We start from the raw sequence: 27,078 nt of genomic DNA, 5'->3' as shown, positions 1-27,078 counted from the left end.
TTTAATAAGGTCACCTTATTCAAGATTCTAGAGGCTTTGTATTATAAGTTTCCATAGGTTGTGGGACACAAGAGAGGAGTGACTGAGTTCCTGCCTCTGGTCCCTTTGAAAACAGTGACTTATTCACCTCCAAATTTCCTAGGCTTGCCTAAATAGGTGCATATGTTGTTGTATGGAGAAGGACCCAAGGGTTAGTATTGGTGGTTAAGAGACTCAGGTTACTCACATGTTTACCAGTGGGGAGTCAATAAGAGAGGTACCAAAAAGTTTGGAAGAAACAAAAACAAAAAGGGTAATATGGTGATTGACTTTCCATACTTAATATTACTTTTGTTTGGACCATAAAAACTAGACTGCCATTCACTCTTCATATCACCTTTCTCTTCTTCTCTAGATAATGTATAAGTCATGAATCAAAGGACTTTTTTTTTTTTTTTAAAGCATACCTTGACACCTGAAGGATGGCAAACAGTGGTTGCCTTTCTGATGGCAATGAATAAGCAGATAGGGACAATACTTTATTTTTATTTATTTATTTATTTATTTATTAATATATGAAATTTATTGTCAAATTGGTTTCCATACAACACCCAGTGCTCATCCCAAAAGGTGCCCTCCTCAATACCCATCCCCCACCCTCCCCTCCCTCCCACCCCCCATCAACCCTCAGTTTGTTCTCAGTTTTTAACAGTCTCTTATGCTTTGGCTCTCTCCCACTCTAACCTCTTTTTTTTTTTTTTTTTCCCCTTCCCCTCCCCCATGGGTTTCTGTTAAGTTTCTCAGGATCCACATAAGAGTGAAACCATATGGTATCTGTCTTCCTCTGTATGGCTTATTTCACTTAGCATCACACTCTCCAGTTCCATCCACGTTGCTACAAAAGGCCATATTTCATTCTTTCTCATTGCCACGTAGTATTCCATTGTGTATATAAACCACAATTTCTTTATCCTTTCATCAGTTGATGGACATTTAGGCTCTTTCCATAATTTGGCTATTGTTGAGAGTGCTGCTATAAACATTGGGGTACAAGTGCCCCTATGCATCAGTACTCCTGTATCCCTTGGATAAATTCCTAGCAGTGCTATTGCTGGGTCATAGGGTAGGTCTATTTTTAATTTTCTGAGGAACCTCCACACTGCTTTCCAGAGCGGCTGCACCAATTTGCATTCCCACCAACAGTGCAAGAGGGTTCCCATTTCTCCACATCCTCTCCAGCATCTATAGTCTGATTTGTTCATTTTGGCCACTCTGACTGGCGTGAGGTGATATCTGAGTGTGGTTTTGATTTGTATTTCAGATAGGGACAATACTTTAAAAAGCAAGATGCCTCTTAAGAACAGTGTAGTCAGTTAGCTATTGCCAGCAAAATGCTTGCAATAAGTCATTCCAAGACTCAAAAGCATAAAGAAGCAATCGTTTATCTTTATGGACCTACGTACTGGCTAAGGGTCAGCCAATTGGTCTAGGCTTAGCAGGGTGGCTCTGCAGATCCCATTTCAGCTTGCACCCACTTCTGGTGTCTGCTGACAAAAGCTGGGTTCTATTGGATGGTTTAGTTCCACTTCATGTGTCTTTCACCTTCCTCCTGGGACCAGGGGCTAACCCAGCATGCTCTTCTCCTGGTAATGGCAGAGACAGGGAATATGCAGAGACATTGCTTCTTAAGGTCTAAGCTCAAGACTGGCACACTGTCACTTTTACCTTAGCCTATTTGCCAAAGCAAGTTACCTGGCCAAACATAAAGTCACGGGGGCTGGAAATACAAGCTGGTCCTATAGTGGGAGGGACTGCAAAGTCACACGTCAGGGTGTGTGCACATGGGGTGGGAGAGTGAGGAGGTAGGCAAATAATGCCCCTGCCACAAATATAGTGTGTGCATGTTATCAATAATTAAGTCCAACATTATTACATATTTAAAAATTCAATAAAATTCCATTGGACTCTGATGCTACTCTATAATGTTTTTTCATGGGTAAATTGTTAAAAAACACTTCAGCCAATATATCCAAGGGTATCTGTTAGGTCTCTTGTTTAGATTTCTCTTCCTCTTTTGTTGCCTAGAGTGTTTTAATTCTTTTCCTGTATTCCACATGGTGCCAATGTTACACTTGTCTGTGTTGAGACTTATGAGTTAATGAAAGTTCCCAACTTCATAGCTTCAATCGATCCATCACTTTAAGTATATGCCATCTCCAGTATATGCTGTCTTGCTGCTAAAGAACCTCCAATTCATGGCTCAAAGTACCCATTAGTTATATATTTTCATGACTGAAACCTTATTTCTCTACTTGAATATTCTGTGTAATTTCAGCTACAATTTATTAACAAATTCCTAAAGCAAGACTCTATAGTAAGCCCTTTATATCCCTTTGTTGTTTCATTTAACACTTTTGCAATATTGATAATATAATATTCCATTATATAAATCGGGGAACTGAACCCAAGGAGATTAAATAAATTGCTTAAGATCAAACTAGTAATAGGGTCAGAATTCAAATATGGTTGTGTTCAGCTGCAAAGCTAATGATTTTCCTATTCTTTTCTTTTTTAAGCTTATTTTTTTGAGATAGAGACAGCATGAGTGGGGGGAGGAGCAGTGAGAGGGACAGAGAGTGAATCCTAAGCAGGCTCCATGCTGCCAGCACAGAGCCCGATGTGGGGCTCGAACTCATGAACAGTGAGATCATGACCTGAGTCGAAACCAAAAGATGGGACGCTTTACCGACTGAGCCAAGCAGGCACACTATTTTCTTTCTTTTTTTTAAGTTTATTTTTATTTATTTTAAGAGAGAGATAGAGAGCAAGCAGGGGAGGCGCAGAGAGAGAAGGAGACAGAATCCCAGGCAGGCTCCACGCTGACAGCACAGAGCCCAATCTGATGCAGGGTTCAAACTCATGAACCATGAGATCATCATCTAAGCCGAAATCAAGAGTTGGATGCTTAACTGACTGAGCCACCCAGACGCCCCTTTCCTATTATTTTCTGAATGACTTTTGTTTCATTCCCCCTCCCCCATCACCTGCCACCTACCCCCAACCTGGGCTCTAGATGCAGTTAAGGTTGGGTTTTATGCCAGGTATTTTGGTGGCAAATATTGTTGGGAATCTTTTTTATTCTCTTGAGAGCCCATGGGTTTGGCAGGGCATGTACTATTATCATTATCCTCTATAAAGCTGAGAGGGCTAATACTTTGAAGTAAAGAGATTTAAACAGTTAATAATCCACAGAGCTGGGACCTAGGCTCAGGCTATTTTTCTCTTATATCACCTAAATTACTACATTTAATCATGGTAATTGGAAAAAATGATAGTATACATTTTTGCTAATAGAACTAGCCAGATAACTTGACTCCAAAGGACTATATTTTCCTATAAGGCTCTAGAAGAATTTGGGAATAATAATAGTGAGAATTCCTCCCACTGTAACAAAATAATTACAAATATCTTGGTAGAAGACAGTTACTATGCAGTTTTATAGTGTACTAGGTTCTAGAGTGTTATATTTGTAACAGAATTTTTTAATAACTTGGAACTCTTGGTAGCTAATTGCTGGTTACATAACTTCTTGGACAATTAAAGTTAAAGAATAATCCTAAAAGAAGCCAAACAAACTTGAATTTATCCAAATAACCTTAAATAAATCAAATTTAAGTTTCTTCCTTTACATTATCCTCATTTTCCAATGAACATTTTTTAACATAAAAATCTGGCCCAAAGGGGCGCCTGGGTGGCGCAGTCGGTTAAGCGTCCGACTTCAGCCAGGTCACGATCTCGCGGTCCGTGAGTTCGAGCCCCGCGTCAGGCTCTGGGCTGATGGCTCGGAGCCTGGAGCCTGTTTCCGATTCTGTGTCTCCCTCTCTCTCTGACCCTCCCCCGTTCATGCTCTGTCTCTCTCTGTCCCAAAAATAAATAAAAAATAAAAAAAAAAAAACGTTGAAAAAAAAAAATCTGGCCCAAGGAATCAAGAGTTTACTTTTCTTCGTGTTTTCATCTGCCATTTTTGTAGCAAGCATTGTTGCACCATGGTTTGTTACTCTGATGTGTAGAAACAGGATGTAAGCTATTACCTTATTTGTAATGACAAAGTTTCACAAAAGTATATGAGTCCTGATTTGGTTAGTCTTCTCCTTGCAAAAGCTGGAAGATGAAGTTTCTTTCCTGAGCATTATCTAGTTTTATCCTGAGTTCTTCAAAACATGTTATTACAAGAATTTTTCATTATTGCTATATTTCAGCTTTGGGAGTTTATTTGTTTGTTTGTTTTTAAAGACTTCTAGATGGGGAGGAAAAGAAAGGGAAATTATTGAGATTTATGGAGTAGCTGTTCAGTGTTTAGCTCCATGCTGGGTGCTTTACATAATTTATCTCATTCTTGGTCCCATATTACATATGAGGAAATAATGACATTTTTAGTAATGCAAACTGAAGAGAACTCTAATTTGACTTTTTGTTGTTGTTGTTGTTATCAGATGGGCTCAAAATTTGGGATTTTTCCTCCTGTTCTCTTTTCCTCCTGTTCCTATATGTTATATAAGAACATATTTCCTATACCAGATACCTATGCTTGTTTCTTGCCAAGCCGTATCAGCAACATGAGCCTACTGTAATGTTGACTTCTGTTATGCCTGTAAAATGACCACGGCACTTCTAAGTCTCAAATACATATACCTCTAAACAAGAGAATTTGCCTTTGCCCAGCATAGCCAGAAAGAGTCCTGAAATCTTTCCAACTAGACCATCCTAGGTCATACCTCCATCTTGAAGCAGTAATTATGATTAGGTGTGAGTTGGGGGATGAAATGTACTGCTCAGTTTACCTTAGCCCAAGGCTAGCGTCCCATCTTTGGAGTTGAGACATGGAGTCAACGTCTTCAGAATGACACAGATCCTAAAATGGAAATGATGGGTTTTGAGGAGGGCAGAACTGATGTCTGAGGAGGCAGACAAACACAACCATCCACAACATCATTCATTCTTTCAGTGAGCCATGCAGACAACAGTCTTGCTAAGAACTGAGGGGAAAACTGAAAAAAAAATTAAACATAGTTCCTTCTCTGGGTATCTATATATTTATTATGTAGAGGGAGGAGCCAAATCAAAAAGCTATACTAAAACTTGCAATGATGTGAATCAAAAGTGATACAACTATTAGAGTGGGAAAGATCATTACGTTTCTGGAGGAATAACAGAAAATTCTTGAGAGGGTTGAAAGATGACTTAGAACATAAAGGACTAGTTCGGAATTTTTTGGGTCATGTGTGATATATTGCTGGGAGAAATCAGGACATAGGAAAAAGTCAGCTTTGTTAAAGGAATGGGATGGACAGAGAAATTAGAAGAACAAGTAATAGGGCTTTAGTAGAAATGTAGCACCCTAAAAAACAAAAATTACCCTATTTCATTGTTTTATTTGGGATTAGTGTTTTTAATAAAGATGGTCAAAAAAATAAGTATATGGATGAAAGTATGATTTCTTGTTGGCCTAAAGTAGTAACTTCTATATTCTTTAGTTGAGTTAGTTCTTTTGCTCAGGAAGCCAGTACAAATTGTTTTTTTTGTTTGTTTGTTTGTTTGTTTAAATGGTTCCTTTCTTAAGAATTTCTTTTTTAAAAATGTTCATTTATTTATTTTGAGAGAGAGAGAGAGAGAGAGAGAGAGAGAGAGAGCATGTGCATGCATGTATGGGGGAGAAGCAGAGAGAAATGGAGAGAGGATCCCAAACAGGCTCCACACTGTTGCTATCAGTGTGGAACCCGATGCAGGGCTTGATCTCACGAACCATGAGATTATGAATCAAGAGTCAGATGCTTAACAAAACTGAGCCATCTAGGAGCTCCCTGCCTTCTTAAGAGTTTCTATTTAAGAATGAAGTTTCCATTTTAGTCATTTGCTTGTGTCTCATGTGTTATAAAAGAGCATGTAAAGTTGCTGAAATTTTGGCTAGATTTTCAACTCAAGCTGTGTATCTAAACATTAAAGTGAAGTTTTCCCTTATAGACTGGAGATTGATAAAGTGATAAAGTGTTTCCCAAGGGGCCAAGGGTGTTATGAGCATTCATTAGAGACCAGCTCTATAGAAGGTGCCTAGGAAGGTATACGGAAGGTCGCCTAGGTCATGAGCCTCAATTTTTCATGATGGGTATGATTAAAAGGGAACAAGGCCCTGTCTAAACCATGGGGGGTGTCTGATTACAGATGGACCTTCCTAATTATGTGTGTCTGACTATGGTTAACATTTATGTCATTTCTTAAACACATGATACCTCTCAGCAGGGAATTTGGCCAGAAAATATAGATTGAGGCCTTGGGAGAATGAGAAGCTGCTTTCAAATCTACAGAAAGGAAACACTATGCTTCTTTCCTCTAGTCTACAGTATATGGTCTAAAATAGAAGCAATTAAAGAGAAATACAAATAAATCTCTTACTGTCACCTCCCTCCCCCCCTCCAAAATTAAGTAGATTGAGGACATCTCTGAACAACAAGGACTAAATAATCAAAACTTACAGAGAGGTTGTATATTTGCTGATTGATTAATTCATGGTTTTAATGAAGAAGACCAAGTTGTTCATCAACAAACCTTTCAAAGTTTGGTGTCTGTCTTTTATGGCTCATGTTGTTTCATCCCCTGACATTTTCTGTCTTCTCCTTCTGTCCCCTACTCTCTTTTTGTCTACCAAATCCTTTCCATCCTTCAATTCCATTTCACAAGCAGCCTCTCCATGAAGCTTTCCTGGATTTCTCCTTCTCCCAGTTTGGCTTCTCTCATCACTCTGCTCTCAAGGCACTCTCTCATTCTACCTTCGTGTATTTCTACTACATGTATCTGCCTCTTTCAGGAGAGGATAAGCTGCCTGAGGGCAGGACTGTGTCTTCTTTTACTTTGTGCCCCTAATTCATTACTATATAATCTTTACACATCTCTTGGGAACATATATGCACCTTAAATATAATTGTTCAAAGGTAATATACCAGGAAATCAGTCTCTGCTCTCATAGCCTTGCAATGCATTGTTTCTTCTCTCTGGGATAAAATAGATTAATTACATTGAAAGTTGCCACCATTAATAGATTTATACCTAGTAAGGGAGGTAAAAAGCCTTAAATTCAACAAATATCTAACAAAATATTTAGTGTTTACTATGTATCCAGCATCAGACTAGTAATGGACTAAACAGCCATGGTCACTGCCCTATGGGAGATTCTTGCTTAGTAAGGGAAATGGTCAATCAATATACAAAACAACAGGCACTTTTACAGTTAGATACTACATTAAATGTTATATAGAAAGTGAATGGTGATTCAGGATGAAATAGAAGCTTTAGGAAAAAATGAGGGTTAGAAAATCATTTCTGCTAGTGAGCCTTGATTTGAAGTAAATGGAATGATGACATATGCATTCATGGAACTTCTTGAAAAAGCCTCTCATGGGCAAAGGAAACATGACATTTGCCCTAAGCAGGAATGAGAGATGAACTAATGCTAGAACCTCATCTACCTAATGTGGGTTCTTCTGAGATAACAAGGGTGAGAGAGTATATGAAAATACTTTGAGGATATTAAGTTTCAGATGTCTACCACAGCATGGAATTTGAAGATACAGTATCTCAAGCAGAGCTCAAATTCACAATACTCTTTTGTTGTTGCTGAGAGACAGAGTGTGCATCTGCATGATCAAGAAGTCAGACAGAAGTGGGGGGAGAGACAGAGAGACTGAGAGAGAGAGAGAGAGAGAGAGAGAGAGAGAGAGAGAGAGAGAGAATCTCAAGCAAGATCCATCTCCAGCGCTGACCCTGTCATGGGGCTTGATCTCACAACCATGAGATCATGACCTGAGCCAAAATCAAGAATTGGATGCTCAAGTGACTAAACCACACAGGCACCTCCATAACACTCTTCTATTTTAAGTTTTCCTGGTAAGTTTTGTGGGGGACATTACAGAGGCCTGAAGAGTAAGCTTTACTATTTATAAATGGGGAGTTTCATCAGATGATCTTAACTTTCTCCTGTAATCTGGGAAGGCTGTGGTATGTAGCACAATTTGTACTTGAATATGTCCGCACAGATCTGGGTGATTCTGACATTACAGACCCAGAGGTTCTGCCAGAATTAAGATTTCTTCCCCTTGTGATAATGTAAACATTAAAATTATGGCCACCTGTATTAGTGTCATAACAAATTACCACAAACTTGGTGGCTTAAAACAATAGAAGTTTATCCCCTCACAGCTTTGGAGCTAGACATCTGAAATCAAGGTGCCAGTATGGTCATACTCCCTCTGAGGGCTCTAAAGAAGAATCCTTCCTTGCCTCTTCCAGCTTCTTATTGGCTCCAGGCACTTCTTCGCTTATGGCTGTATATTTTCAATTTCTGCCTCTGTCTTCTCATGGCCTTCTCCTCTTCTCCTGTCTCTTCACTGTGTGTCTTTTTTAAGGACACCTGTCATTGGATTTAGAGCCCACATGGATAATCCAGGATAATCTCATCTTGAGATCCTCAGTCACATCTACAAAGATTCTTTTACTAAATAAGATCACATTCATAGACTTGGATATATATCTTTGGGGGCTGGCCAACATTCAATTCCCATCTCACTCAGAAAATATGGGAAAGACAAGGCATTTCTACTCTCATTGTACATGGCAGTTGTAGCCATAAATAAATGAATATAGAATATTAACAGTAATACTAGCATGTCATTTGTGATGAAAAAACATCATCCACGGGAAAATATTTAAGCCAAGTCAATGACACAAGTTTGAGATCTCTAGTGAATTCTGCCTTTCCCCCTCAGCCAGTCTTGGAACTTTAAGGTCTAAGTCCTTTCTGAATATTCTATTTTAAAGCCCTTCAGGACTGAGGTTAATTCTGTGGCCAGAATCCAGAGAAGCTGCTGATTTGCTACCAGGTACCTTTAAGAAAATGAAGAGTGAACCAGAAAGCCCCAAAGAAGTGCCTTTGGCTGCTTGGTAACCAGGACTACTACAAAGTAGTTCTGTTGTTTGAGATTAAGGTGGAAGTCCGAATGAGCTAAGAGATGGAGTAAGGCATGACTGAAAAAGCCAGGTCTTTGTTGAGTCACAGGATCTCAAGATTGGTCATTTTATTTGACCATCAGATGCAGTGATGAGTCTTCTGTACAACAATCTGCCAAGAAGCTTTCTGATCCATAGTTAGATATCTGGTGGCTCTTCCTTCATCCAACATTAATAATAGCTTCCTCTATTATAAAATGGATTTTACCCTCTGTTTATTAATAGACAAACTGGCCTTCATTTTCCTGTATAAAGGGCCAAAATGATCCTAGTGACTTAGTTCCTCTCTTCAAAAATATTAAAACTTGGGGCATCTGAGTGGCTCAGTGGATTAAGCATCTGACTCTTGATCTCAGTTCAGGTCATGATCTCACAGTTTGTGACATCCATTGAGCCCCACATCTGACTCTGCACTGGCAGTGTGGAACATGCTTGGGATTCTCTCTCTGGCCTTCTCCATCATGTGCACACTTTCTCTCTCTCTCTAAATAAGCTTAAAAAAACTTTTAAAAAATATTGAAATTTACCTTTTGCCACACATATCTGAGAGTCATGAGTCACTGTTGTAAGAAGGGTCTAAAATTGTCTAATCTTAGAGTTCACCTTGGCCATGGTTAGAATGTGCAGTTCAGGGGCAGCTGGGTAGCAAAACAGGAACAAAGAAGCTGAGATTTAAACACAAAACTGGGGAAATTAGTGGTATCTCTTACTCTGGGGATTTCAGCAGGATACTATTTCAGTCCCTGTGGGATAGGGTGGGGAATAAACTTTGAAAGGAAGTGGTAAGGAAATGAGAACATAAGGCAAAGATTGAATCTTTCCAGGGATTCTATTAGAAATAAGTTAAGGATGAAGAGAAGCAGGAACAGCCCTTGGAAACAGGGGCCAGCAGGAATAATAGAGGAAGTAGGGCCTAAAGAACTTTATAGTCAGGCTGAACCAAGATCTGAAGAGTTGGCTGGTTCTGGGAGGGTCATTGATCTGAAAGCTACAACTAAATTAATGGGTGAAAAGAATTAATGGAGTGAAAGAAAGGAGTGCCAGAACATGGAGAAATGGATGGGGTTCAGGGAGGCTCAAGATCTAGGGAGGCTGTGAAGCTAATTAGGAACCAGGGAGTCAGAGGAAAGATGTGGCATGATTCGAGCCTGGCACTCCCAGGGGAGGGGTGTGTCCCAGCTGTTTATCCAGGGATTCCTGGGCACACAGCAGCAGATACTTGCAGATACCAGCCCCTTGTGCCCATCGATGGTTACACATGGACTTCCCTGGGCTAGATGTGTCTGGGGTTGAGCAGTTTGACAAGGCCCACCATAACAATCTCTCAGTACAATTTTCAATCTCAAAAAGGGCGGGGTGGTTAAGGACATAGTTCAAAAAATAAAAAGGAATTAAGAAAAAGTTTCAGGAGTCTATCTTTAGGACAAATTAAATTTTAGTAATTAAATTTTAATTCAGTTTTTTCTATTATATTGCAATCTGACGAACTGCTTCGCAAATATTGACTTTAGAGAATGTTGAGTGGACCTATTTTAATTACTTCTCCAAGTCTCTTGCTAGTATTCAAATTAATTGCCCTTAAATACTCTGGTCACAAGACATAAACAAATGCAGTGGAGAAACAAGGATCAACTGTCTAGCAGATTCCCCAACTCAGAGGAGAGCAGCGATGCAGCAGCAATGGAATGCCCACTTTTTTGTTCAGGAGGACTCTACTGCTACAACCCAGTGAAGTGACACTCAGCATTTGGGCTCTAGTGCTGCCACTTGTTAGCTGAGTAACCTTGGAAAAGTTGCTTAACCTTCTTGAGTCTCAATTTCTGATCTGATACTTGGGATAGAAAATACCCATGTCCTAGACTTCTTAGGAGGATTATAAATAATGTATGTGAAATTTCCATCACAGTGTCAGGAACGGAGGCAGGGCAGCTATCATAACCAACACACTGTGTTGAACAGACACATCCGTTGTTGATAAAAAAGCATACATTCAGAGGCACCTGGGACTAAAGAAGGGAGGAGAGTGAGCCTTGGCTAATTTCTGACTAAATTGTCTGGCTAATTTCTCAGCAGCTTTGACTTGAGGAAAGTTCTTCTGAGTAAGCTTATATTTTCCATTACCCTTGAAGCTATGTACCTTCCTACCACAGATGTTGGTAATTCCCAAATGAAATGCCATCCTTCCCTTAATGAAGAGGTTCAACATTCTCTAAAGTAATTTTCCATTCCTGGTCCTCCTAGGTGTTCTGTTGGCCATTGCATCTTGACTTGTTGGTAGATTATATTCAGCTGAGATCAAGGATTTCCCAGAGCTCTATTTAGATATGAAGGGGAGCCATGGTTTGAACAGAAGAACCTGTAGAACTTCTGACAGTTTTCTTTCATTGTTGGCTTTGCTTGTTGAGGGCTGAGAGTATAGTGTAGGATCAAGAATTCATAGCACATTTTAATACCTATAGGCCTAGAGATGTGTGCAAAGTTCTCCCCAGGAATGGAAAGACCTCACAGATTTCTCCTTATTTGGGGAGAAAATAGGTGGTAAATAGTGTGCCAAGATGGCTTACTAAGCAGTGTAACTCTCGCTCTGTACAAAACCTCTGAGTTTCAACCTCATGGGATTCTGACATCAGCTTTCACTTCCCTTATGGGTAACCAGAAGTTGTGAAGTCAGGAACAATGTTTAACAACTCAATTAACTGGACAGATAATAGCTCAAACCCAGAATGTTATTGTTGGCTGGAATTGATTTTTTTGATTAGTGAGACTACAGATGTAACTTTATTTGACACTGCCTAAGCAAGCATTTTTTATAATTTTAGTTGAACACCCAGGAGACTCCTTTCAAACAGAAATAGAATAGCAAAGATGAGGACTGTGAGAGAAGGCAAACATACACACACAAATGTAGGGGGATTTTTTTTTCATGTATATTACTTAGGCATATAATTCTCTCAAATGGATTTCTGTTGACCTGACATTTATGTTTTGTTGTTTTTCACACTGCCTCTGGTATTTTCGGAAAGATTTTTTTTTTTTTTTTTAGCTACCCTGAAGTTATCCTTAATGTGGAGCTCTCATTCCAGAGTCTTTTCTCAAAATATTTTGGATAAAATGCTGCTTGATTTTTCCCAGAGTGATTAAAGTGAATGCTCCTATTTTTTTTTTTTCAATAAACATAACAAAATGTAATTTGTTCTGAGGATATCTCACAGGCAGGGAAGCTGTTTGTCCATCAACAACCTTTTCTCATTGTTCCGCCTCTTCTACCTGGGCAGAATATTCATCCTGGCTCCTAACCGATATCCTTGAAGAAGTATCCTTGGGGGAGGGCTTCAATCATGGCTCTGCCACTCAGAAGCTGTCTTTAATGTCTCTGGACCTCTGTACTCTTTCCATAGTGGTCTTGTGTCATGAAAACAGTTCTGGACTAGAACAGGAGACCTGAGGTTTAGATAGTGACTACTTTGTTAGGTTAACAAAAAGTCCCTGTGTGGTCTGCAGTGTCTTCCTCTGTTTAAATGGTGGTGATCTCTAGATTTCATTCTGATTCTAAGATTTTGTGATGTTGTCTTCTGATCCCTGGTACAGGTGTCCCTCTGGCCTTGGTGACACAGTGGTAAATCACACATCTTTTGTGGGTCCTTCATTTCTGGGGACAAGGATGGGTGTGAAACATGAGGAAAAAGAGAGACAACAGTGACAAGTGCTCTTGTTCTCTCATATTGAATGGATTCACCCACAGGCCCATCTGTGCAGTGCAGTAGGAGGAAGTGAATCCAGGGATGGAGTGGGAAGCAAAGAGGAATGAAGTGTAGGGTCAAAGGGACCAGGCCTCTGAGCTATCTGTCTAGCCAGGACTCTTAAGTTACACTTCTCTTCTCTCCTCCCAACAGGAAGGGAGTAAGTTGCTTAGCACCATTGTTTCTGTCTTAATTCTTTACCTTGTCAGTAATAATTCTCTTTCTCCTTCTCATTACCATTTCTCCTTCTCCTCTCTCCTATCTCATTACTCAGTTCAGATAGTTTCTCTCTTTCTAAATAATGGCTTTATTGAGATATTATCTGTATAACCATAAAATGCACTGTTTTAAAGTGTACAATTCAGGGGTGCCTGGGCGCCTCAGTCAATTGAGCATCTAACTCTTGGTTTGGGCTCAGATCATAATCTCACAGTAATGGGATTGAGCCCCATATCAGGCTCTGTGCTGGGTGTAGAGCCTGCTTGGAATTCTCTCTCTCTCTCTCTCTCTCTCTCTCTCTCTCTCTCTCAAAATAAATAAAATAAACATTAAAAAAGGGTGTACAATTCAGTGGGTTTTAGTATATTCACAGAAATGCATACAATTCTTTTTAGTAAGTAGAGGAAGGAACAATATAGTGATTTCAGAGGTGTCTGCACTAATTTTCTCCTTTTTAAATTTGTCTACTTACCATTTTTTCTTGTTTGTTTTGTTTTATTGTTTCCCCTCCCTTCCTTTGCTTAGATTTATTGGCTTTACTGTATTTCATTTTTCCTTATAGTTTGTAAGGCATACCAACATCTATTCACCAAGTTGACCATTCTTAAATTTCATCAAAAGTTTAAACTCATAGTTTTTGGATTCTCTGCAATTAAATACTACCTTTAATCCCTTCCCCAATAAAACAAAAATCTTAACATAGAACTTTTCCTTTTCATTTTCACCACCCCCACCACACTGAAACCATATTTTAGTTTTGTGTGGTAACATTATAGATTTCGCTGTGTTTCACTTATATTTTGGTTCACTATTCTATTTTTGGTATCCCATACATCTTTTCTCATTTTGCTGGAATTTACATTAATAATTCAAGAAAGATCTGAGAGAGGTAAACTTTCTGAGTGTTCATGTATCAGGAAATGCTTTTCTACTCTTCTGAATGCAGGTTTGGTTGCAAGCAGAATTCTAAATTCAAAATCATCTTTCAAAACCATTCAGATTCTTTTCCCCCCAGCATTTAATATGTCAGAAGTCTAATGCTGGTTTGCTTCTAATTCTTTTATAGATTATCTGTGTTTTTTTTTCCTCTATGGGAACTTTTAGGATGTTTGGTTCCATTCATTCAATAATTATTTATTAAGAAGCTACTAGGCACAAAGCGCTATTACAGATGCTAGAGGTAAAAAAGTGAAAAAAACCAGAATTCTTTGTCCTCAAGGACTTGATTCTAGTGGAGACAACAAGAAGACAAACAAACAAACAAAACATATGGTGGGTCAGTGATAAATGCTGTGGAGAATGATAAAGTAGAAAAAGGAGATGAGGTGTGCTGTGTGAAAGTGGAGTATTGACATACTAAATATGAAAGCGAGGAAGTGAATTACTGAGACGACCTTTGGCCAGAGACATGAAGGGGGTAAAGGACAGATCAAGCTGTGCAGATATCTGGGAAGAATACTCCTGAGGAGGAAACTTCATGTGCAAAGGCCCTGAGGTGAGAACATTCCAGGGAAGTTTGAGAAAAAGCAAGGAGTTATTATGCCTAGTTGGAATATACCAATGAAAGTGATAGTTGTAGGAGATAAGATCAAAGAGAGAATGTGGGGGATGTGGGGTTAAATTCTGTAGGGCCTAATAGACCATTTTCAAAATTTTGATTTGAGTCTGAGTGAAATAAGAAGCCATTAGAAAATTGTGATAAGAAGAATGGCATTGAAAGAGCATGCTGGTTGCTGAGTTGAGAATAGACAACAAGGGAGACAAGAGTCAAAGAAAGGAGAATTTATGGGTTTGTCTAATATTCCTAGGGAAAGATGATGCAACTTGAATCACAGTTATAGCAATGTAAGTGGTGAAGAGTAGACATATTTTAGATTCTCCTTTTCATAATTTTAACTTAGAAATAATGTTTTAGGAGTTTATTTTTAAGTAATCTCTACACACAACATGGGGCTTGAACTCACAACCTCCAAGATCAAGAGTCACATGCTCTACCAACTGAGCCAGCCAGGTGCCCTTAACTTAGAAATAATTAAAAAAAAAATTTTTTAATGTTTATTTATTCTTGAGAGAGAGAGAGACAGAGACAGAGTGTGAGTGGATGAGGATCAGGGAGAGAGAGGGAGAGACGGAATCTGAAGCAGGCTCCAGGCTCTGAGCTGTCAGCACAGAGCCTGACGCGGGGCTCGAACTCACAAACTGTGAGATTATGACCTGAGCTGAAGTTGGATGCTTAACCGACTGAGCCACCCAGGTGCCCCAGAAATAATTTTGTTTATACCTGTTAAAAGCATAAGAATGGTACAAAGGACTCCAATATACCCTTCACACAGATTCCCCAATTGTAATAATTATCACATTTGGTTTTCAATTTATATATATGTATCTATGCATGCATGTATGTGTATGTATATATACATATGTAGATACATATATATTTATTATTACGATTTTTTGATCTATTTAAGAGTAAGTTGAAGACATGATGCCTTTATGATATATAGTGTATATTTTCTAAGAACATGACATACTCTTATATAATGACATAGAATGATCAAAGTCAAGAAAAAAACATTGATGCAATGCTATTATTTAATCTAGAGACTGTTCATGTTTTGCCAATTGTCTCAGTAATGTCCTTTATAGAAAAACATCTGGTCCACTAGATTATTTTTAAGGAGGAAGGATTAGGGTTGGTTAAGGAGTGTAGGTTAATTTGGGGAGAAAAAGAAGAATCAAGGATGACTTTCAGGTTTTTTACTCAAGCAACTGGAGAATGTAGTTGCTATTACCTGAGCCTGGGAGGGTATCAGGAAGAATGGTGTATGTGTGCTTGGGAGATGGGGAGGAAGAGCACAGTAGTTCAGCTTTAGATATACTAAATTTGAAATGTTTGTTAGACATCCAAGTGGATATGTGAGTTTGTCTTCTGTGATCTGAAATTCCATCCTGATGTGCCTAATGTGAGTCTTTTCTATTAATTCAGCTAAGCACTGGTTAGATCCTTCAACATAAAGATATCATCTTTTTTTACGTGTAAGGAATGTTCTTCGACTCTTTATCTGAATGTTTCATTCCATTCTGCTATTTCCAGATGATGTTGGAACTTCTAAATTTGCCCTAGGTGTTTCTTAGATTCTTTTTTTTTTTTTTTTTTTTTTTGAGAGAGAGAGAGAGAGAGAGAGAATGAGGCAGGGAGAGGAGCAGGAGAGAGAGAGAGAGAGAGAGAGAGAGAGAGAGAGAGAGAGAGAGAGAGAGAGAGAGAGAGAGAGAAGAGAGAGAAGCTGAAGGAGGCTCCACACACAGCACGGAGCCCAACATGGGGCTCAATCCCACAACCCTGGGATCACAACTCCAGCCAAAATCAAGAGTTGGATGCTGAACCGACTGAGCCACCCAGGCACCCCTCTTAGAATTTCTTTTACATCTCCTATCTCTTAGGCTTTTTGTTGTTGTTCCAGCTGTGGGAATCCTTCTGAACATTCTTACAAGCTCACTAATTGTGTTGGTTCAGTACATCTTTTATTCAATAACAACTATAATTGAATTTCACATCATTCTCTTCTCTTTGACAGTATCAATTACATTTAAAGTTACTTTTTCCTCTTTTCTCTTTCAGAAAACTAACTAGACTCTCAGTTCTTTGCCTGAGGGGTTTAATGACTTTTTAATATGGCATTTGTTCTCTTAAAATATTCAGTGACTATTCCTGTCCTTTTATCATTGATTTGATATGAAGATGTCACTATTTGCTAATGGACATACCTGAAGCACACAGTCTTCTCCAACCCCAGAGTCTTCAATTCTGTTTAGTCTGGGTGCAAAAAATTCCCCAAAACTCCCGTAGGTGGTACCAACTTGCACCAATCTTTATGATATTTAAACTTGATCAGCATAATAGCCTCCTAATGGTATCACTCTTTTTGTCTTGCCCCGCTTCAATCTTTTCTCCATTCTGTTGCCAAAACCCAGCTTTTGGAATTGAAATATTAAATGGCATTTTACATTTTAAAATTTACATCTCTCATAATTTTCAGGATAAAATAGGAAGTCCTCAGAGTGGCAACATGAGGGCAACATGATGACAAGTGTCATCTACAGACATTTGCCTGTATTCTGCTTATTTGCCTAATGTTCCAGGCACATCAAACTACAGGTGATTCTCTGAACATGGATCCATGCTTTTTATCAGCCTCTTGTCTACACCTGGAGTGCTCTACCTCTTCTCTGCTTCTGGAACTTCAAAACAACCTTCAAGATGCAGCATCTGTTGTACACCTGTGCCCAAGAACTACTCTATTGCCACTACATTCTGTCTCCACTGTGTTAATCACTCCCCTTTCTGAATTATGGTGCATTTTTAAATATACCTGTAGGTGTTATAAATAATTTATGTACGTCTTCTCCCCTATCAGATAGAAAGAGATTTAAATGCAGAGGTGTGTTTTATTCACCTCAGAATCTTCACTATGTACTATACATACATAAGAAACATCGATGCGATGCTATTACTTAATCTATAGACTGTGGCAGGGAGTCCCTTAAATGAAATGGAAAATCCCAAGTTGATTATAGCTGCTTTTCTGTGTAGAAAGAAGGGGATCTGGGACCTGATGTCTATGTACTCATGAGGATGTGGACACATTAATGCCATTTTGTAGGACTCTAACAATTTTTTAGGACTTTCACTTTGAGATTGGTCTCTGATGTTGGCTCTACCATGGATTCCTTATAAAATAGCCACAGAGGCCACTTCCATGTCTCGCTTTTGATATTAAAGTAGTCCTCGAGCCTTGGGCAATGACCAATGAGGCCCAAGCAAGTATGTGGGAAGGGAAATGCCAAGACACAAGGAAACAGCCCCTAGCCAAACCACAGGGTAAACCCAGGAGTTCTGCTATGCGTGGGTTGAGGTCAAAACAGAACAATGAAGAAATCTTTCAGGCAGAGCAGGGGAATCCTGGTGCTCTAGTGGCAGAGAAGCTAGGTACAGAATGATAAAAGGCCAGTGGCAGGGATCTAGCATGGCATGCTAAGAAGTTTATACACCTCCAAGAGAAAACGGGAGGCCAGGGGAAGTTTTTAAATAAGAGATATAAAACCGTTTATCATACAACCTATACTTCAGTGTCCAGTGTCCAGCTGTACGTTTGGGGTCTGTGGAGAGAAGAAATGACCTGGAGGTTTAAAAGAGAACATTCTAAGAATGGCATGAAGGTCTGTAAGTCCAAGGCACAGGATGAGGAAACAGGGGTAGGGAGAAGGTCATAACAGGAGGTTCACCTTGAAACATAAGTTGGGGTCAGATTGCAAAAGGTTTTATGGCATGGTAGATGTCATACTTCATTCTTTTCACTAAAAGGAACGAAGAAGGATTTTAAAGAGGGGAATGAAAGAGGGCAGAGGGAGACTGGTTTGAGGCCAGGCATCTTGCTGAGCATCAGGGTTCAATCACAGATAAAGAAGAGATCCCTGCCAAGGCAAGGTGGTTCGTGGAGAAACAGGGAGACAATCTTACTCCCTTAGGAGAGTCTGCTCTGGGTCTATAGTTTATTTCTGGGATCTTGACATTAGTTACTGGATTAGATCCAAATGGGGCCCTATCAAGAATGTGTTTAATAAAGTCAAAGCAGTCTTTTACCATTATTTCACTCATTCAATTAACAACTCATGCCTACTATTAAAAAAATAATGTTACTTCTGAAAGAAATCCAGTGTCTAAAACAAGTACACAAATGACTAAAATAAGAATTAAACTAGGAATTAATAAAGCAGTGAAGAAAGGAATGAGGCACCTAAGTAAAGCATTTTGAGAAAGCAGCTGAAATGTCTAAGGGGCAGGAAGGAGTCCTGAAGGAAATGGAACCTGAGTTTAGATCTCAAGGATACACAAAGGGGATTAAATAGGATAGAATATTTCGAGAAGAGGAAAAACGATGAAGATATATGGATGAGATATCTAAATAGCATCAGCAAATAAATGTTATAGATGTTGTTTAAAGAAATTTCCTGACTCCTTGTACTAGTAATGGATTATCTCCATGGAAGTGCAACTATATCCCTTACCATCTTTCAGGTCCTTTTTTAAAAAAAAAGAAAAATTATTTTTGAGAGAGAGAGAGAGAGAGAGAGAGAGCAAGCGCATGGGCAGAGTAGGGCAGAAAGAGAGGGAAATAGAGAATCTGAAGCAGGCTCTGCACTGTCTGCAAAAAGCCCGATGTGGGGCTTGAACCCACGTATCATGAGATCATGACTTGAGGCCAAATGACTGAGCCACCCAAATGCTCCACCTTCTTTCAGGTCTTAAAGAGATCGGCTGCACTTTTTTTTTTTTTTTTTTTAATGTTTATTTATTATTGAGAGACAGAGAAAGACAGAGCATGAGCATGGGAGGGGCAGAAAGAGGGGAGACAGAATCCGAAGCAGGCTACAGGCTCTGAGCTGTCAGCACAGAGCCTGATGCGTGGCTCGAACTCACAAACCATGAGATCATGACCTGAGCCAAAGTCAACACCCAACAGACTGAGCCAGCCAGGCACCCCCGGCTGCACTCTTTAACAACAATTCATATTATATTAGACAATCAACTAGGTAAATAAAGACATTTGTATAATTTCCAGGTGTAAAGACTTTTTTTTTTTTTAATTTTTTTTTCAACGTTTTTTATTTATTTTTGGGACAGAGAGAGACAGAGCATGAACGGGGGAGGGGCAGAGAGAGAGGGAGACACAGAATCGGAAACAGGCTCCAGGCTCCGAACCATCAGCCCAGAGCCTGACGCGGGGCTCGAACTCACGGACCGAGAGATCGTGACCTGGCTGAAGTCGGACGCTTAACCGACTGCGCAACCCAGGCACCCCCAGGTGTAAAGACTTTGACCCCAGGAAAATAGGTATACCCTCTGATCCATCAAATCCACACCTAGGTAAATTTCCAACAGAATACATACTTATTTTTACAAAAGATATTTATAAGAATGTTCAGAGTAACATTATATACAATAGCCTTATAACTGGAAATAATATATTATCCATTAAAAATATAGCTGTGACATATTCATACAATAATCTAATATACCACAAAAAGAATGAACTAAAACTATACACGTGAATGAATCTCAAAGCATAATGTTGAGTGAATGAAGCTAGATACACACAAACAAAGGACATTAAACTCATATAAAATTCAAAGTTAATAGACCTACTCTATGGTGTTAGTTATGAAGATAGAGGTTACCTTTGATGAGGCTATGTTTACTCTTAAAATTCATTGAGCTATATACATACAGCTGAGCACTCTACTATATATGCATGTTAGTTTTCAATAACGGTATTTACATTCATTTTAAAAATTCATTAGTTTCTGTGGATAAAAGGAAAACATGATTCTTCTGTAGTTAGTCTTGTTTGGAGGCAGCGTAACTGAGAATTATGGTCTATGTCATAAGTGACATAATAGAAGCAAGCGTGGTACATTTTCCGTGGGGCCAAAGAGGAATGGCACACTATCTGAATTGCAAATGGAGATTATCAAAGGCTTCCTGAAGGACACCCTGCTTCTGTGGATTCTTTTTTTTTTATTTATTTTTTTTATTTTTTTAATGTTTTATTTTTTGAGAGACAGAGAGAGACAGAGCATGAGCAGGGGAGGGGAAGAGAGAGAGGGAGACACAGAATCCAAAGCAGGCTCCAGGCTCTGAGCACAGAGCCTGATGTGGGTCTTGAACCCACAAATGCGAGATCATGACCTAAGCCAAAGTCAGAGGCTCAACCGCTCGACCAAATGGGCCACCCAGGGGTCCCCCTGCTTCAGCGGATTCTTAAAGGAGAAATAGGAATTGATCAGCTTTGCCAGGGTTGTTAACTGAAGACAACAAAATCCACTTTAGCTGGTGCAAGCAGGTGTCTAGGGGCTCTTGGGTGGCTCAGTTGGTTAAGTGTCCAACTTCAGCTCAGGTCGTGATCTCACGGCTCATAAGTTCTAGCCCCGCATCAGGCTCTGTGCTGACAGATCAGAGCCTGGAGCCTGCTTCAGATTCTGTGATTCCCTCTCTCTCTGCCCCTCCCCTACTAGTGCTCTGTCTCTCTCTCTCAAAAATAAATGAACATTAAAAAAAAAAAAAAAAAAGCAGGTGTCTACTCTGTAATAGTTTACACAGTATCTTGTAATGTCTGGGAACTAGGGAACAGAGATCATAGCAGTTTATACATAAGAAAGAAGGAGTATTTGAGACAAATGACTCAAATAAGACTGATTATACTTTCTTCTCTCAGAAATCAGTCCAGATTCTAGTTCAATAGCTGAAGAAAATGATGGACAGAACTACAGTGACACATTTACTATTAATTCAGATACAAACACAATATAATTAAATGTTTACTTTTCAAAGGGAAGAATAAAAGGGAAATACAAAGATTACACAGCACATAGAACAAATATAACATGAAAGAATCTTTTAAGTGGGTCACATGGAAATTCTATTCCATGCCCACAAAAGCAGAGGTTTCCTGGGGTCAGGTTATTATTATTATTATTTTTTAATTAATTTTATTAAGGTATAAGTTATATGCCAGGAAATTCACCAACTTTAAGTGTGCAATTTGTTGAGCTTTGACAAATAACTAGAATTGTAACCAACATGATAAAAAACGTTCCATCTCTGCATCAACTCTCCCAGACCCCTTTGAAGCCAATCCTACCCCTGTTACCTGTGTCCTGGACTACACTCACCTTTTGCCTCATTAATTTTGATTTTCTAGAAAAAAAAAATGAACAATATGTAGTCTTTTGTGGCTGCCATCTTTTATTTAGTACAGTGTTTCTTTAACTTTTAAAATTATCTCCCCCTTAAAGAACATTTTTAGCCATTTGTTACCTAATTGTTTCTCCCCTCTTTATGAAGTTTTCATGCCATAGATATACTCTTGTCCATTTGTGTACCTATGTATATTTGTGTTTCATACATGGAAAGATTTTTTTCACACCTTAAGAATGGACTTCTGAGAATATATGATTTACATGTACACCAGTATAATGTTTTTGTAATTCATCGGTGGTTCATTTTAACTGCTGGGTAATTTTGATTATATGAAGAGACATCCGTGAAGTGAGTAAGAATAACTGCAAATGTGTTACAAAGGTCAGGTACTAAGAGTATAATTCAATTACTGCTCTTCCTCAGATATGATCCTCAGTCTCCCCGGTGTCAGTAAACAGATCTCTAATCACACAATTGTTCAAGTTAGAAATTTGGGAGTGACTGAGATACTGCCCCCCCCCCCATTTCCCTATATACAATCCATTAAATTCTGTCAATTTCACCTCTAGATCATTTTTAAAATCTGGTCTCAAGAGATCAGATTTTGCCATGACCCAGAACATTGCAGACATGGAAGGATTTTTTTTAAAAATGTTTACTTATTCTGAGAGAGAGAGAGAGAGAGAGAGAGAGAGAGAGAGAGAATGCATGCACAAGCAGAGGGGGTGGTGGCAGAGAAAGAGGGAGAGAATCCCAAGCAGGCGCTACACTGTTAGCACAGAGCCTGATGGAGGGTTGGATCCCATTACCCTGGGATCATGACCTGAGCCAGGAGCCCCAGGATTTTTTTTACTCTGAAAGAAATGGGAAGCCACTGAAGGAATTTAAATAAGAAAATAAATGACTTAGTGTAACTAAAGGATTACTAACTCTTTCATTTAATAAATAATAAATTAGAATGTGGATAATGGGTTAGAAGGGACTAAGACTATTTAGGGAAAGGATCTTTTCAGAGGAAAAGTGATAGTGGTTCTTCCACGAATTTGAAGGTGTGGGAATGGGAGAATTGGGAGATATGCTGTGTTTTCAGTGGGACCCATGAGAATTTAGCCAAGGCCTCACTGCTAGATTACAACATAACTATGGTGAGAAATTCACATATACACTCCTATTGTTTATTGCTGCTTCGATGTAGTTGATTTTCCTTGGCCAAACTATTTAGCATCCTAAATGAATTATGAATACTCTTGCATCATTTGCTGATGAGTTGGAAGGAATTAGAGAATTAGAATCATACTTAAAAGAGAAATATTTTGTGCACTTAATGCATCTACTCAACTTTCCTTCCATGCTATAATTTTTCCCCACTGGCTGTCACAGTAATAGTATCCATGTGTCAGCTTCAGATGGTCTGCAATCCAGTTTTATGCAAACTGTTTTGACTATGTACATACATACATGTCTCTGGGGGCCTCTCGATGAAGTCTTTAACCTATTAAAGCTTAACAATCAATGACTTAACTATGTTTTCAGTCTCAAGTATACAGATATGCATATGACATAGTCTTTATTCTTAAGGTACATAAAGTTTATATCATATACACAGATAAGTGACAAAGTCATATTGCCAATGCTAGGAAGGAGATATGAACAAAGCTCTGGAAGTTTTGTCAGTTATATTTGTGTTTTGTCTCTTCTAGGCGACTTCTGAAATATGGCTGACCACAACAGTTCTTCCTGCAGTCCTATATTGACACCCCATTTAACCAGGCTGTACTTCATAGTGCTCATTGGAGGACTGGTGGGCATCATCTCTATTTTGTTCCTGCTGGTGAAAATGAACACGCGGTCGGTGACTACCACAGCAGTCGTTAACCTGGTGGTGGTCCACAGTGTTTTCTTGGTGACAGTGCCTTTTCGCTTGACATATCTCATCAAGCACATCTGGACATTTGGGTTGCCCTTCTGCAAATTTGTGAGCGCCATGCTACACATCCACATGTACCTCACATTCCTGTTCTATGTGGTGATCCTGGTCATCAGGTACCTCATCTTCTTCAAGCGCAAGGACAAAGTGGAATTCTACAGAAAACTGCATGCTGTGGCGGCCAGTACTGGCATGTGGCTGCTGGTGATTGTCATTGTGGTACCCCTGGTTGTTTCTCAGTATGGAAGTTATGAGACGTATGATGAGAAACACTGTTTTAAATTCCACAAAGAACTTGCTCGTGCCCACGTGCAAGTTATCAACTATATGATAGTCACTATTGTTATAGCCATTGCAGTGATTCTCTTGGTCTTCCAGATCTTCATCATTATGTCAATGGTGCGGAAGCTACGCCACTCCTTGTTGTCCCACCAGGAGTTCTGGGCCCAGCTGAAAAACCTTTTTTTTATAGGAGTCATCCTTGTTTGCTTTCTTCCCTACCAGTTCTTTAGGATCTATTACTTATATGTGGTGGCACAGTCAAGTGACTGTAACAACACTGTTGCATTTTATAATGAAATCTTCTTGAGTGTAACAGCAATTAGCTGCTTTGATTTGCTGCTCTTTGTTCTTGGGGGAAGCCATTGTAAACAAAAGATAATTGACCTTTGGAATTGCTTTTTGTGCCGCTAGCCACAAACCACAGTATTCAGAATTCCTTTATATTGGGAGTAAAAATGGGCACAGAGAGGCAGGAAGCGTTATTTCCTTACTTGATTAAAACCATGCCTTGATGCAGCCAAACAAAAAGACTATAAAATGTCAGAGCATTCATGCCAGTTCTTATTTAATCCCTGCCATCTCTAAATGATGTCTATAGAAAGACTAGTGATGTTCAGTCCTCTTGGAGCTGCACTACAGCATTATTTTCCAGTATAAAATGTCTACTTGGCCCATGTAGGTACCATGGCTTTAATGGTTTCTGAGTTTCACCAGCTTATTTTGGTTTCATCAGTTTGAAACATGGTCTTTTTCAGGCTTTGGACAGATTTAGCCCTCTAGTTCTTTTCATTCCACTTAACCTTAGGTAAATTAATCCTGGCAATGAATCAGCCCCAAAGGCACAAACTCTACTTGGTTAACCAGATAAGATGTCCATTCAGTTCCCACCCTGACAAATAACAGATAAGGGTGGAGAGCAGTAAGACATTTTTCTAGATTATCATAACTTTGGTAGGAAGTCACTTATCTAGCAATAAAGAGAAACAGAACTCCTTGCAGCCTTCTGCGGTAACAAGGCTGTCTAGATTTGTCCTTTAAAAAGTCAAGTTTAAGAATATGGGATCAACATCCTCAATAAATCCAAAAATCATTTAAAAGTTTACTAAACATATATAAATGAGGGTGAAACTATAAGTTAAATAATATTCCTCACCAATACGCTGGTAAGCATTAAAATGAGTTCCTAAGGAAATGATTAATTTTTTTTTCCCTTTATGTTTTTTGAAAATAACTCTAGATGTCTTGAGCCACAGTTAATTTAGATTTTCCTTGGAAACAGAATGTTATACTTTTTAGAGTTACCTTCTACCCTTAAAGTTACAAGTCTTTAAACAAAAACAATATTCTTAAAAAAGACCTTTTGAGAAATCTAAATAAAAATTAATTTAAGGGGCACCTGGGTGGCTCAGAAGGTTAAGTTGGCCCTTGTCTGACTCTTGACTTTGGCTCGGATCCTGATCCCATGGTTCCTGAGTTCAAGCCAGACTCCACGTTCACAGCATGGAACTTATTTGGGATCCTCTCTCTCTGTCTCTCTCTGCCTCTCCCCAGCTCATGCTCTCTCAAAATAAATAAATAAACTTAAAAAAAAAAAAGGAAAAATTAATTTAGACTATGAGATTAGGCTGCTAAGTTGATACATACGTTTGTGGGTTTTTTTCCCTTCTTGCTCATATTTCTACTATTTTCCCCAAAGTTTTATAATTTTGAAACTCTCCGAGGAACTGATGCAGTTTCATTTTTAATATTTCAGAAAACCTAAAGTGATTGGTGCTAGGGATAAAAGAATGGAATGAATTAAGTTAAGGTTTTTTTCCCAGCAAAATAAATGTTCAGAATTTAAAGATTTCTCTTAATTTGTTATACTCTATGGATCCACAAATTTATCAGATGAATAAGAAATATCCCTGTGAGTTTCTATGATCACTAAAATTACTAAGTCATAGAAAATAATTTTGAGGAAGACAAAGCAGCAACGTGCTGTATCAATGACTTGTTACCAAAATTTTCCTGTTTTGAAATTTCTTTTATCTATTCTTTTTTTTTTAAGGTTATATTTCCTTTATTTCTTATTTGCCTTCTTTTACCATTTTTTCTTAGTTTTTTTTTTCCTTCTCATGACTCATAAAAGTTGCAAGGAAATTTCTAAGATCTACAAAAGTTTTAAGAAAATCTGTTACATCCATAAAACTTGTAGGAAAATAATTAGTAAAATATAACAAAAATAAATAGCATAGAATAATACAAATAGTAAAACATTAAAATTTCCAAACAGTTATTTACAGAAATTACATCAAATTTCTTTTCTTATATATCTATGTCTTACTATCATAATATCTGCTAGCTTGTAAAATAAATGTATTATAACCTCTTCCAGGTTTTTAATATGTTAAGCTCAGACATTATGCTTTTCCCTATATTATTATATATCATAATAAAGGGCCTATTTCTGTGGACCTCTATGAAATATTACCCAAAATATAGAAATGCAATATTCCATAACATAAAATAACTTAATCATCAATATTTAGAAAATAAGTGGACATTTTCAATTTGTCTGTTTGCTGTTTCTCATTACTATGAAAATGAATCTCATGCAGGAGTGGGGGCATTACTGGCCTCTCTGGCCATTTTTGAATATCCAAATCATAAGAGTATACTACTGGCAATTGTGGCTGGGGTCAGAGACATTTTGCCTTGCACACAACTGTCTGCATAATAAATAATTACCAGGTCTCGCTGTGTATTTGAATGTTCTTCCAGACATTTATGAAGTGAAACAGATGTAAATAATAATTAGAGCAGTTAGTCAGGTTTTATTCTATTTTCATAAACACATAGTGTTTTTTGGTATAGTTTTAATTTTCTGAATTTTCCAGAAATGTAGCTACCATGGCATGGATATTGAGGAAAGATTTTATTATGTTTTCCTCAGAACTTTACCAAGAGTTGTTCATTCCTTTGGAAAATCACATTATCAATGGTGACACCATCTATGGCATTAAAATACAACAGAACAAACCTGTAAACAATATTTGTAGCTGTTGTATTCAGGTAGATACTAGAAATAGGTGCCAACATCAGACTGCCTGATTTTGTCTCCTTTGGTGATGTCT

General features: G+C 38.5%; 1 protein-coding gene across 1 annotated transcript in view; it reads left to right on the top strand.

Annotated features, from left to right (window-relative positions):
- Nucleotides 1–26,708, top strand: part of GPR141 (G protein-coupled receptor 141) — a 47,838-nt gene extending 21,130 nt beyond the window's left edge. The window contains exon 2 of the mRNA XM_058728695.1: nt 23,454–26,708. Within this exon, the coding sequence (XP_058584678.1) occupies nt 23,468–24,373 (906 nt within the window). The 5' untranslated portion in view covers nt 23,454–23,467 and the 3' untranslated portion in view covers nt 24,374–26,708. The remainder of the gene's footprint in view (nt 1–23,453) is intronic.
- Nucleotides 26,709–27,078: the final 370 nt, after the last annotated feature.

Source organism: Neofelis nebulosa, chromosome 4, assembly GCF_028018385.1.
Source record: "Neofelis nebulosa isolate mNeoNeb1 chromosome 4, mNeoNeb1.pri, whole genome shotgun sequence".
Taxonomy (NCBI): Eukaryota; Metazoa; Chordata; class Mammalia; order Carnivora; family Felidae; genus Neofelis; species Neofelis nebulosa.
Note: the sequence above shows the minus strand (reverse complement) of the source record. Positions and strands in the feature narration are given on the sequence as shown.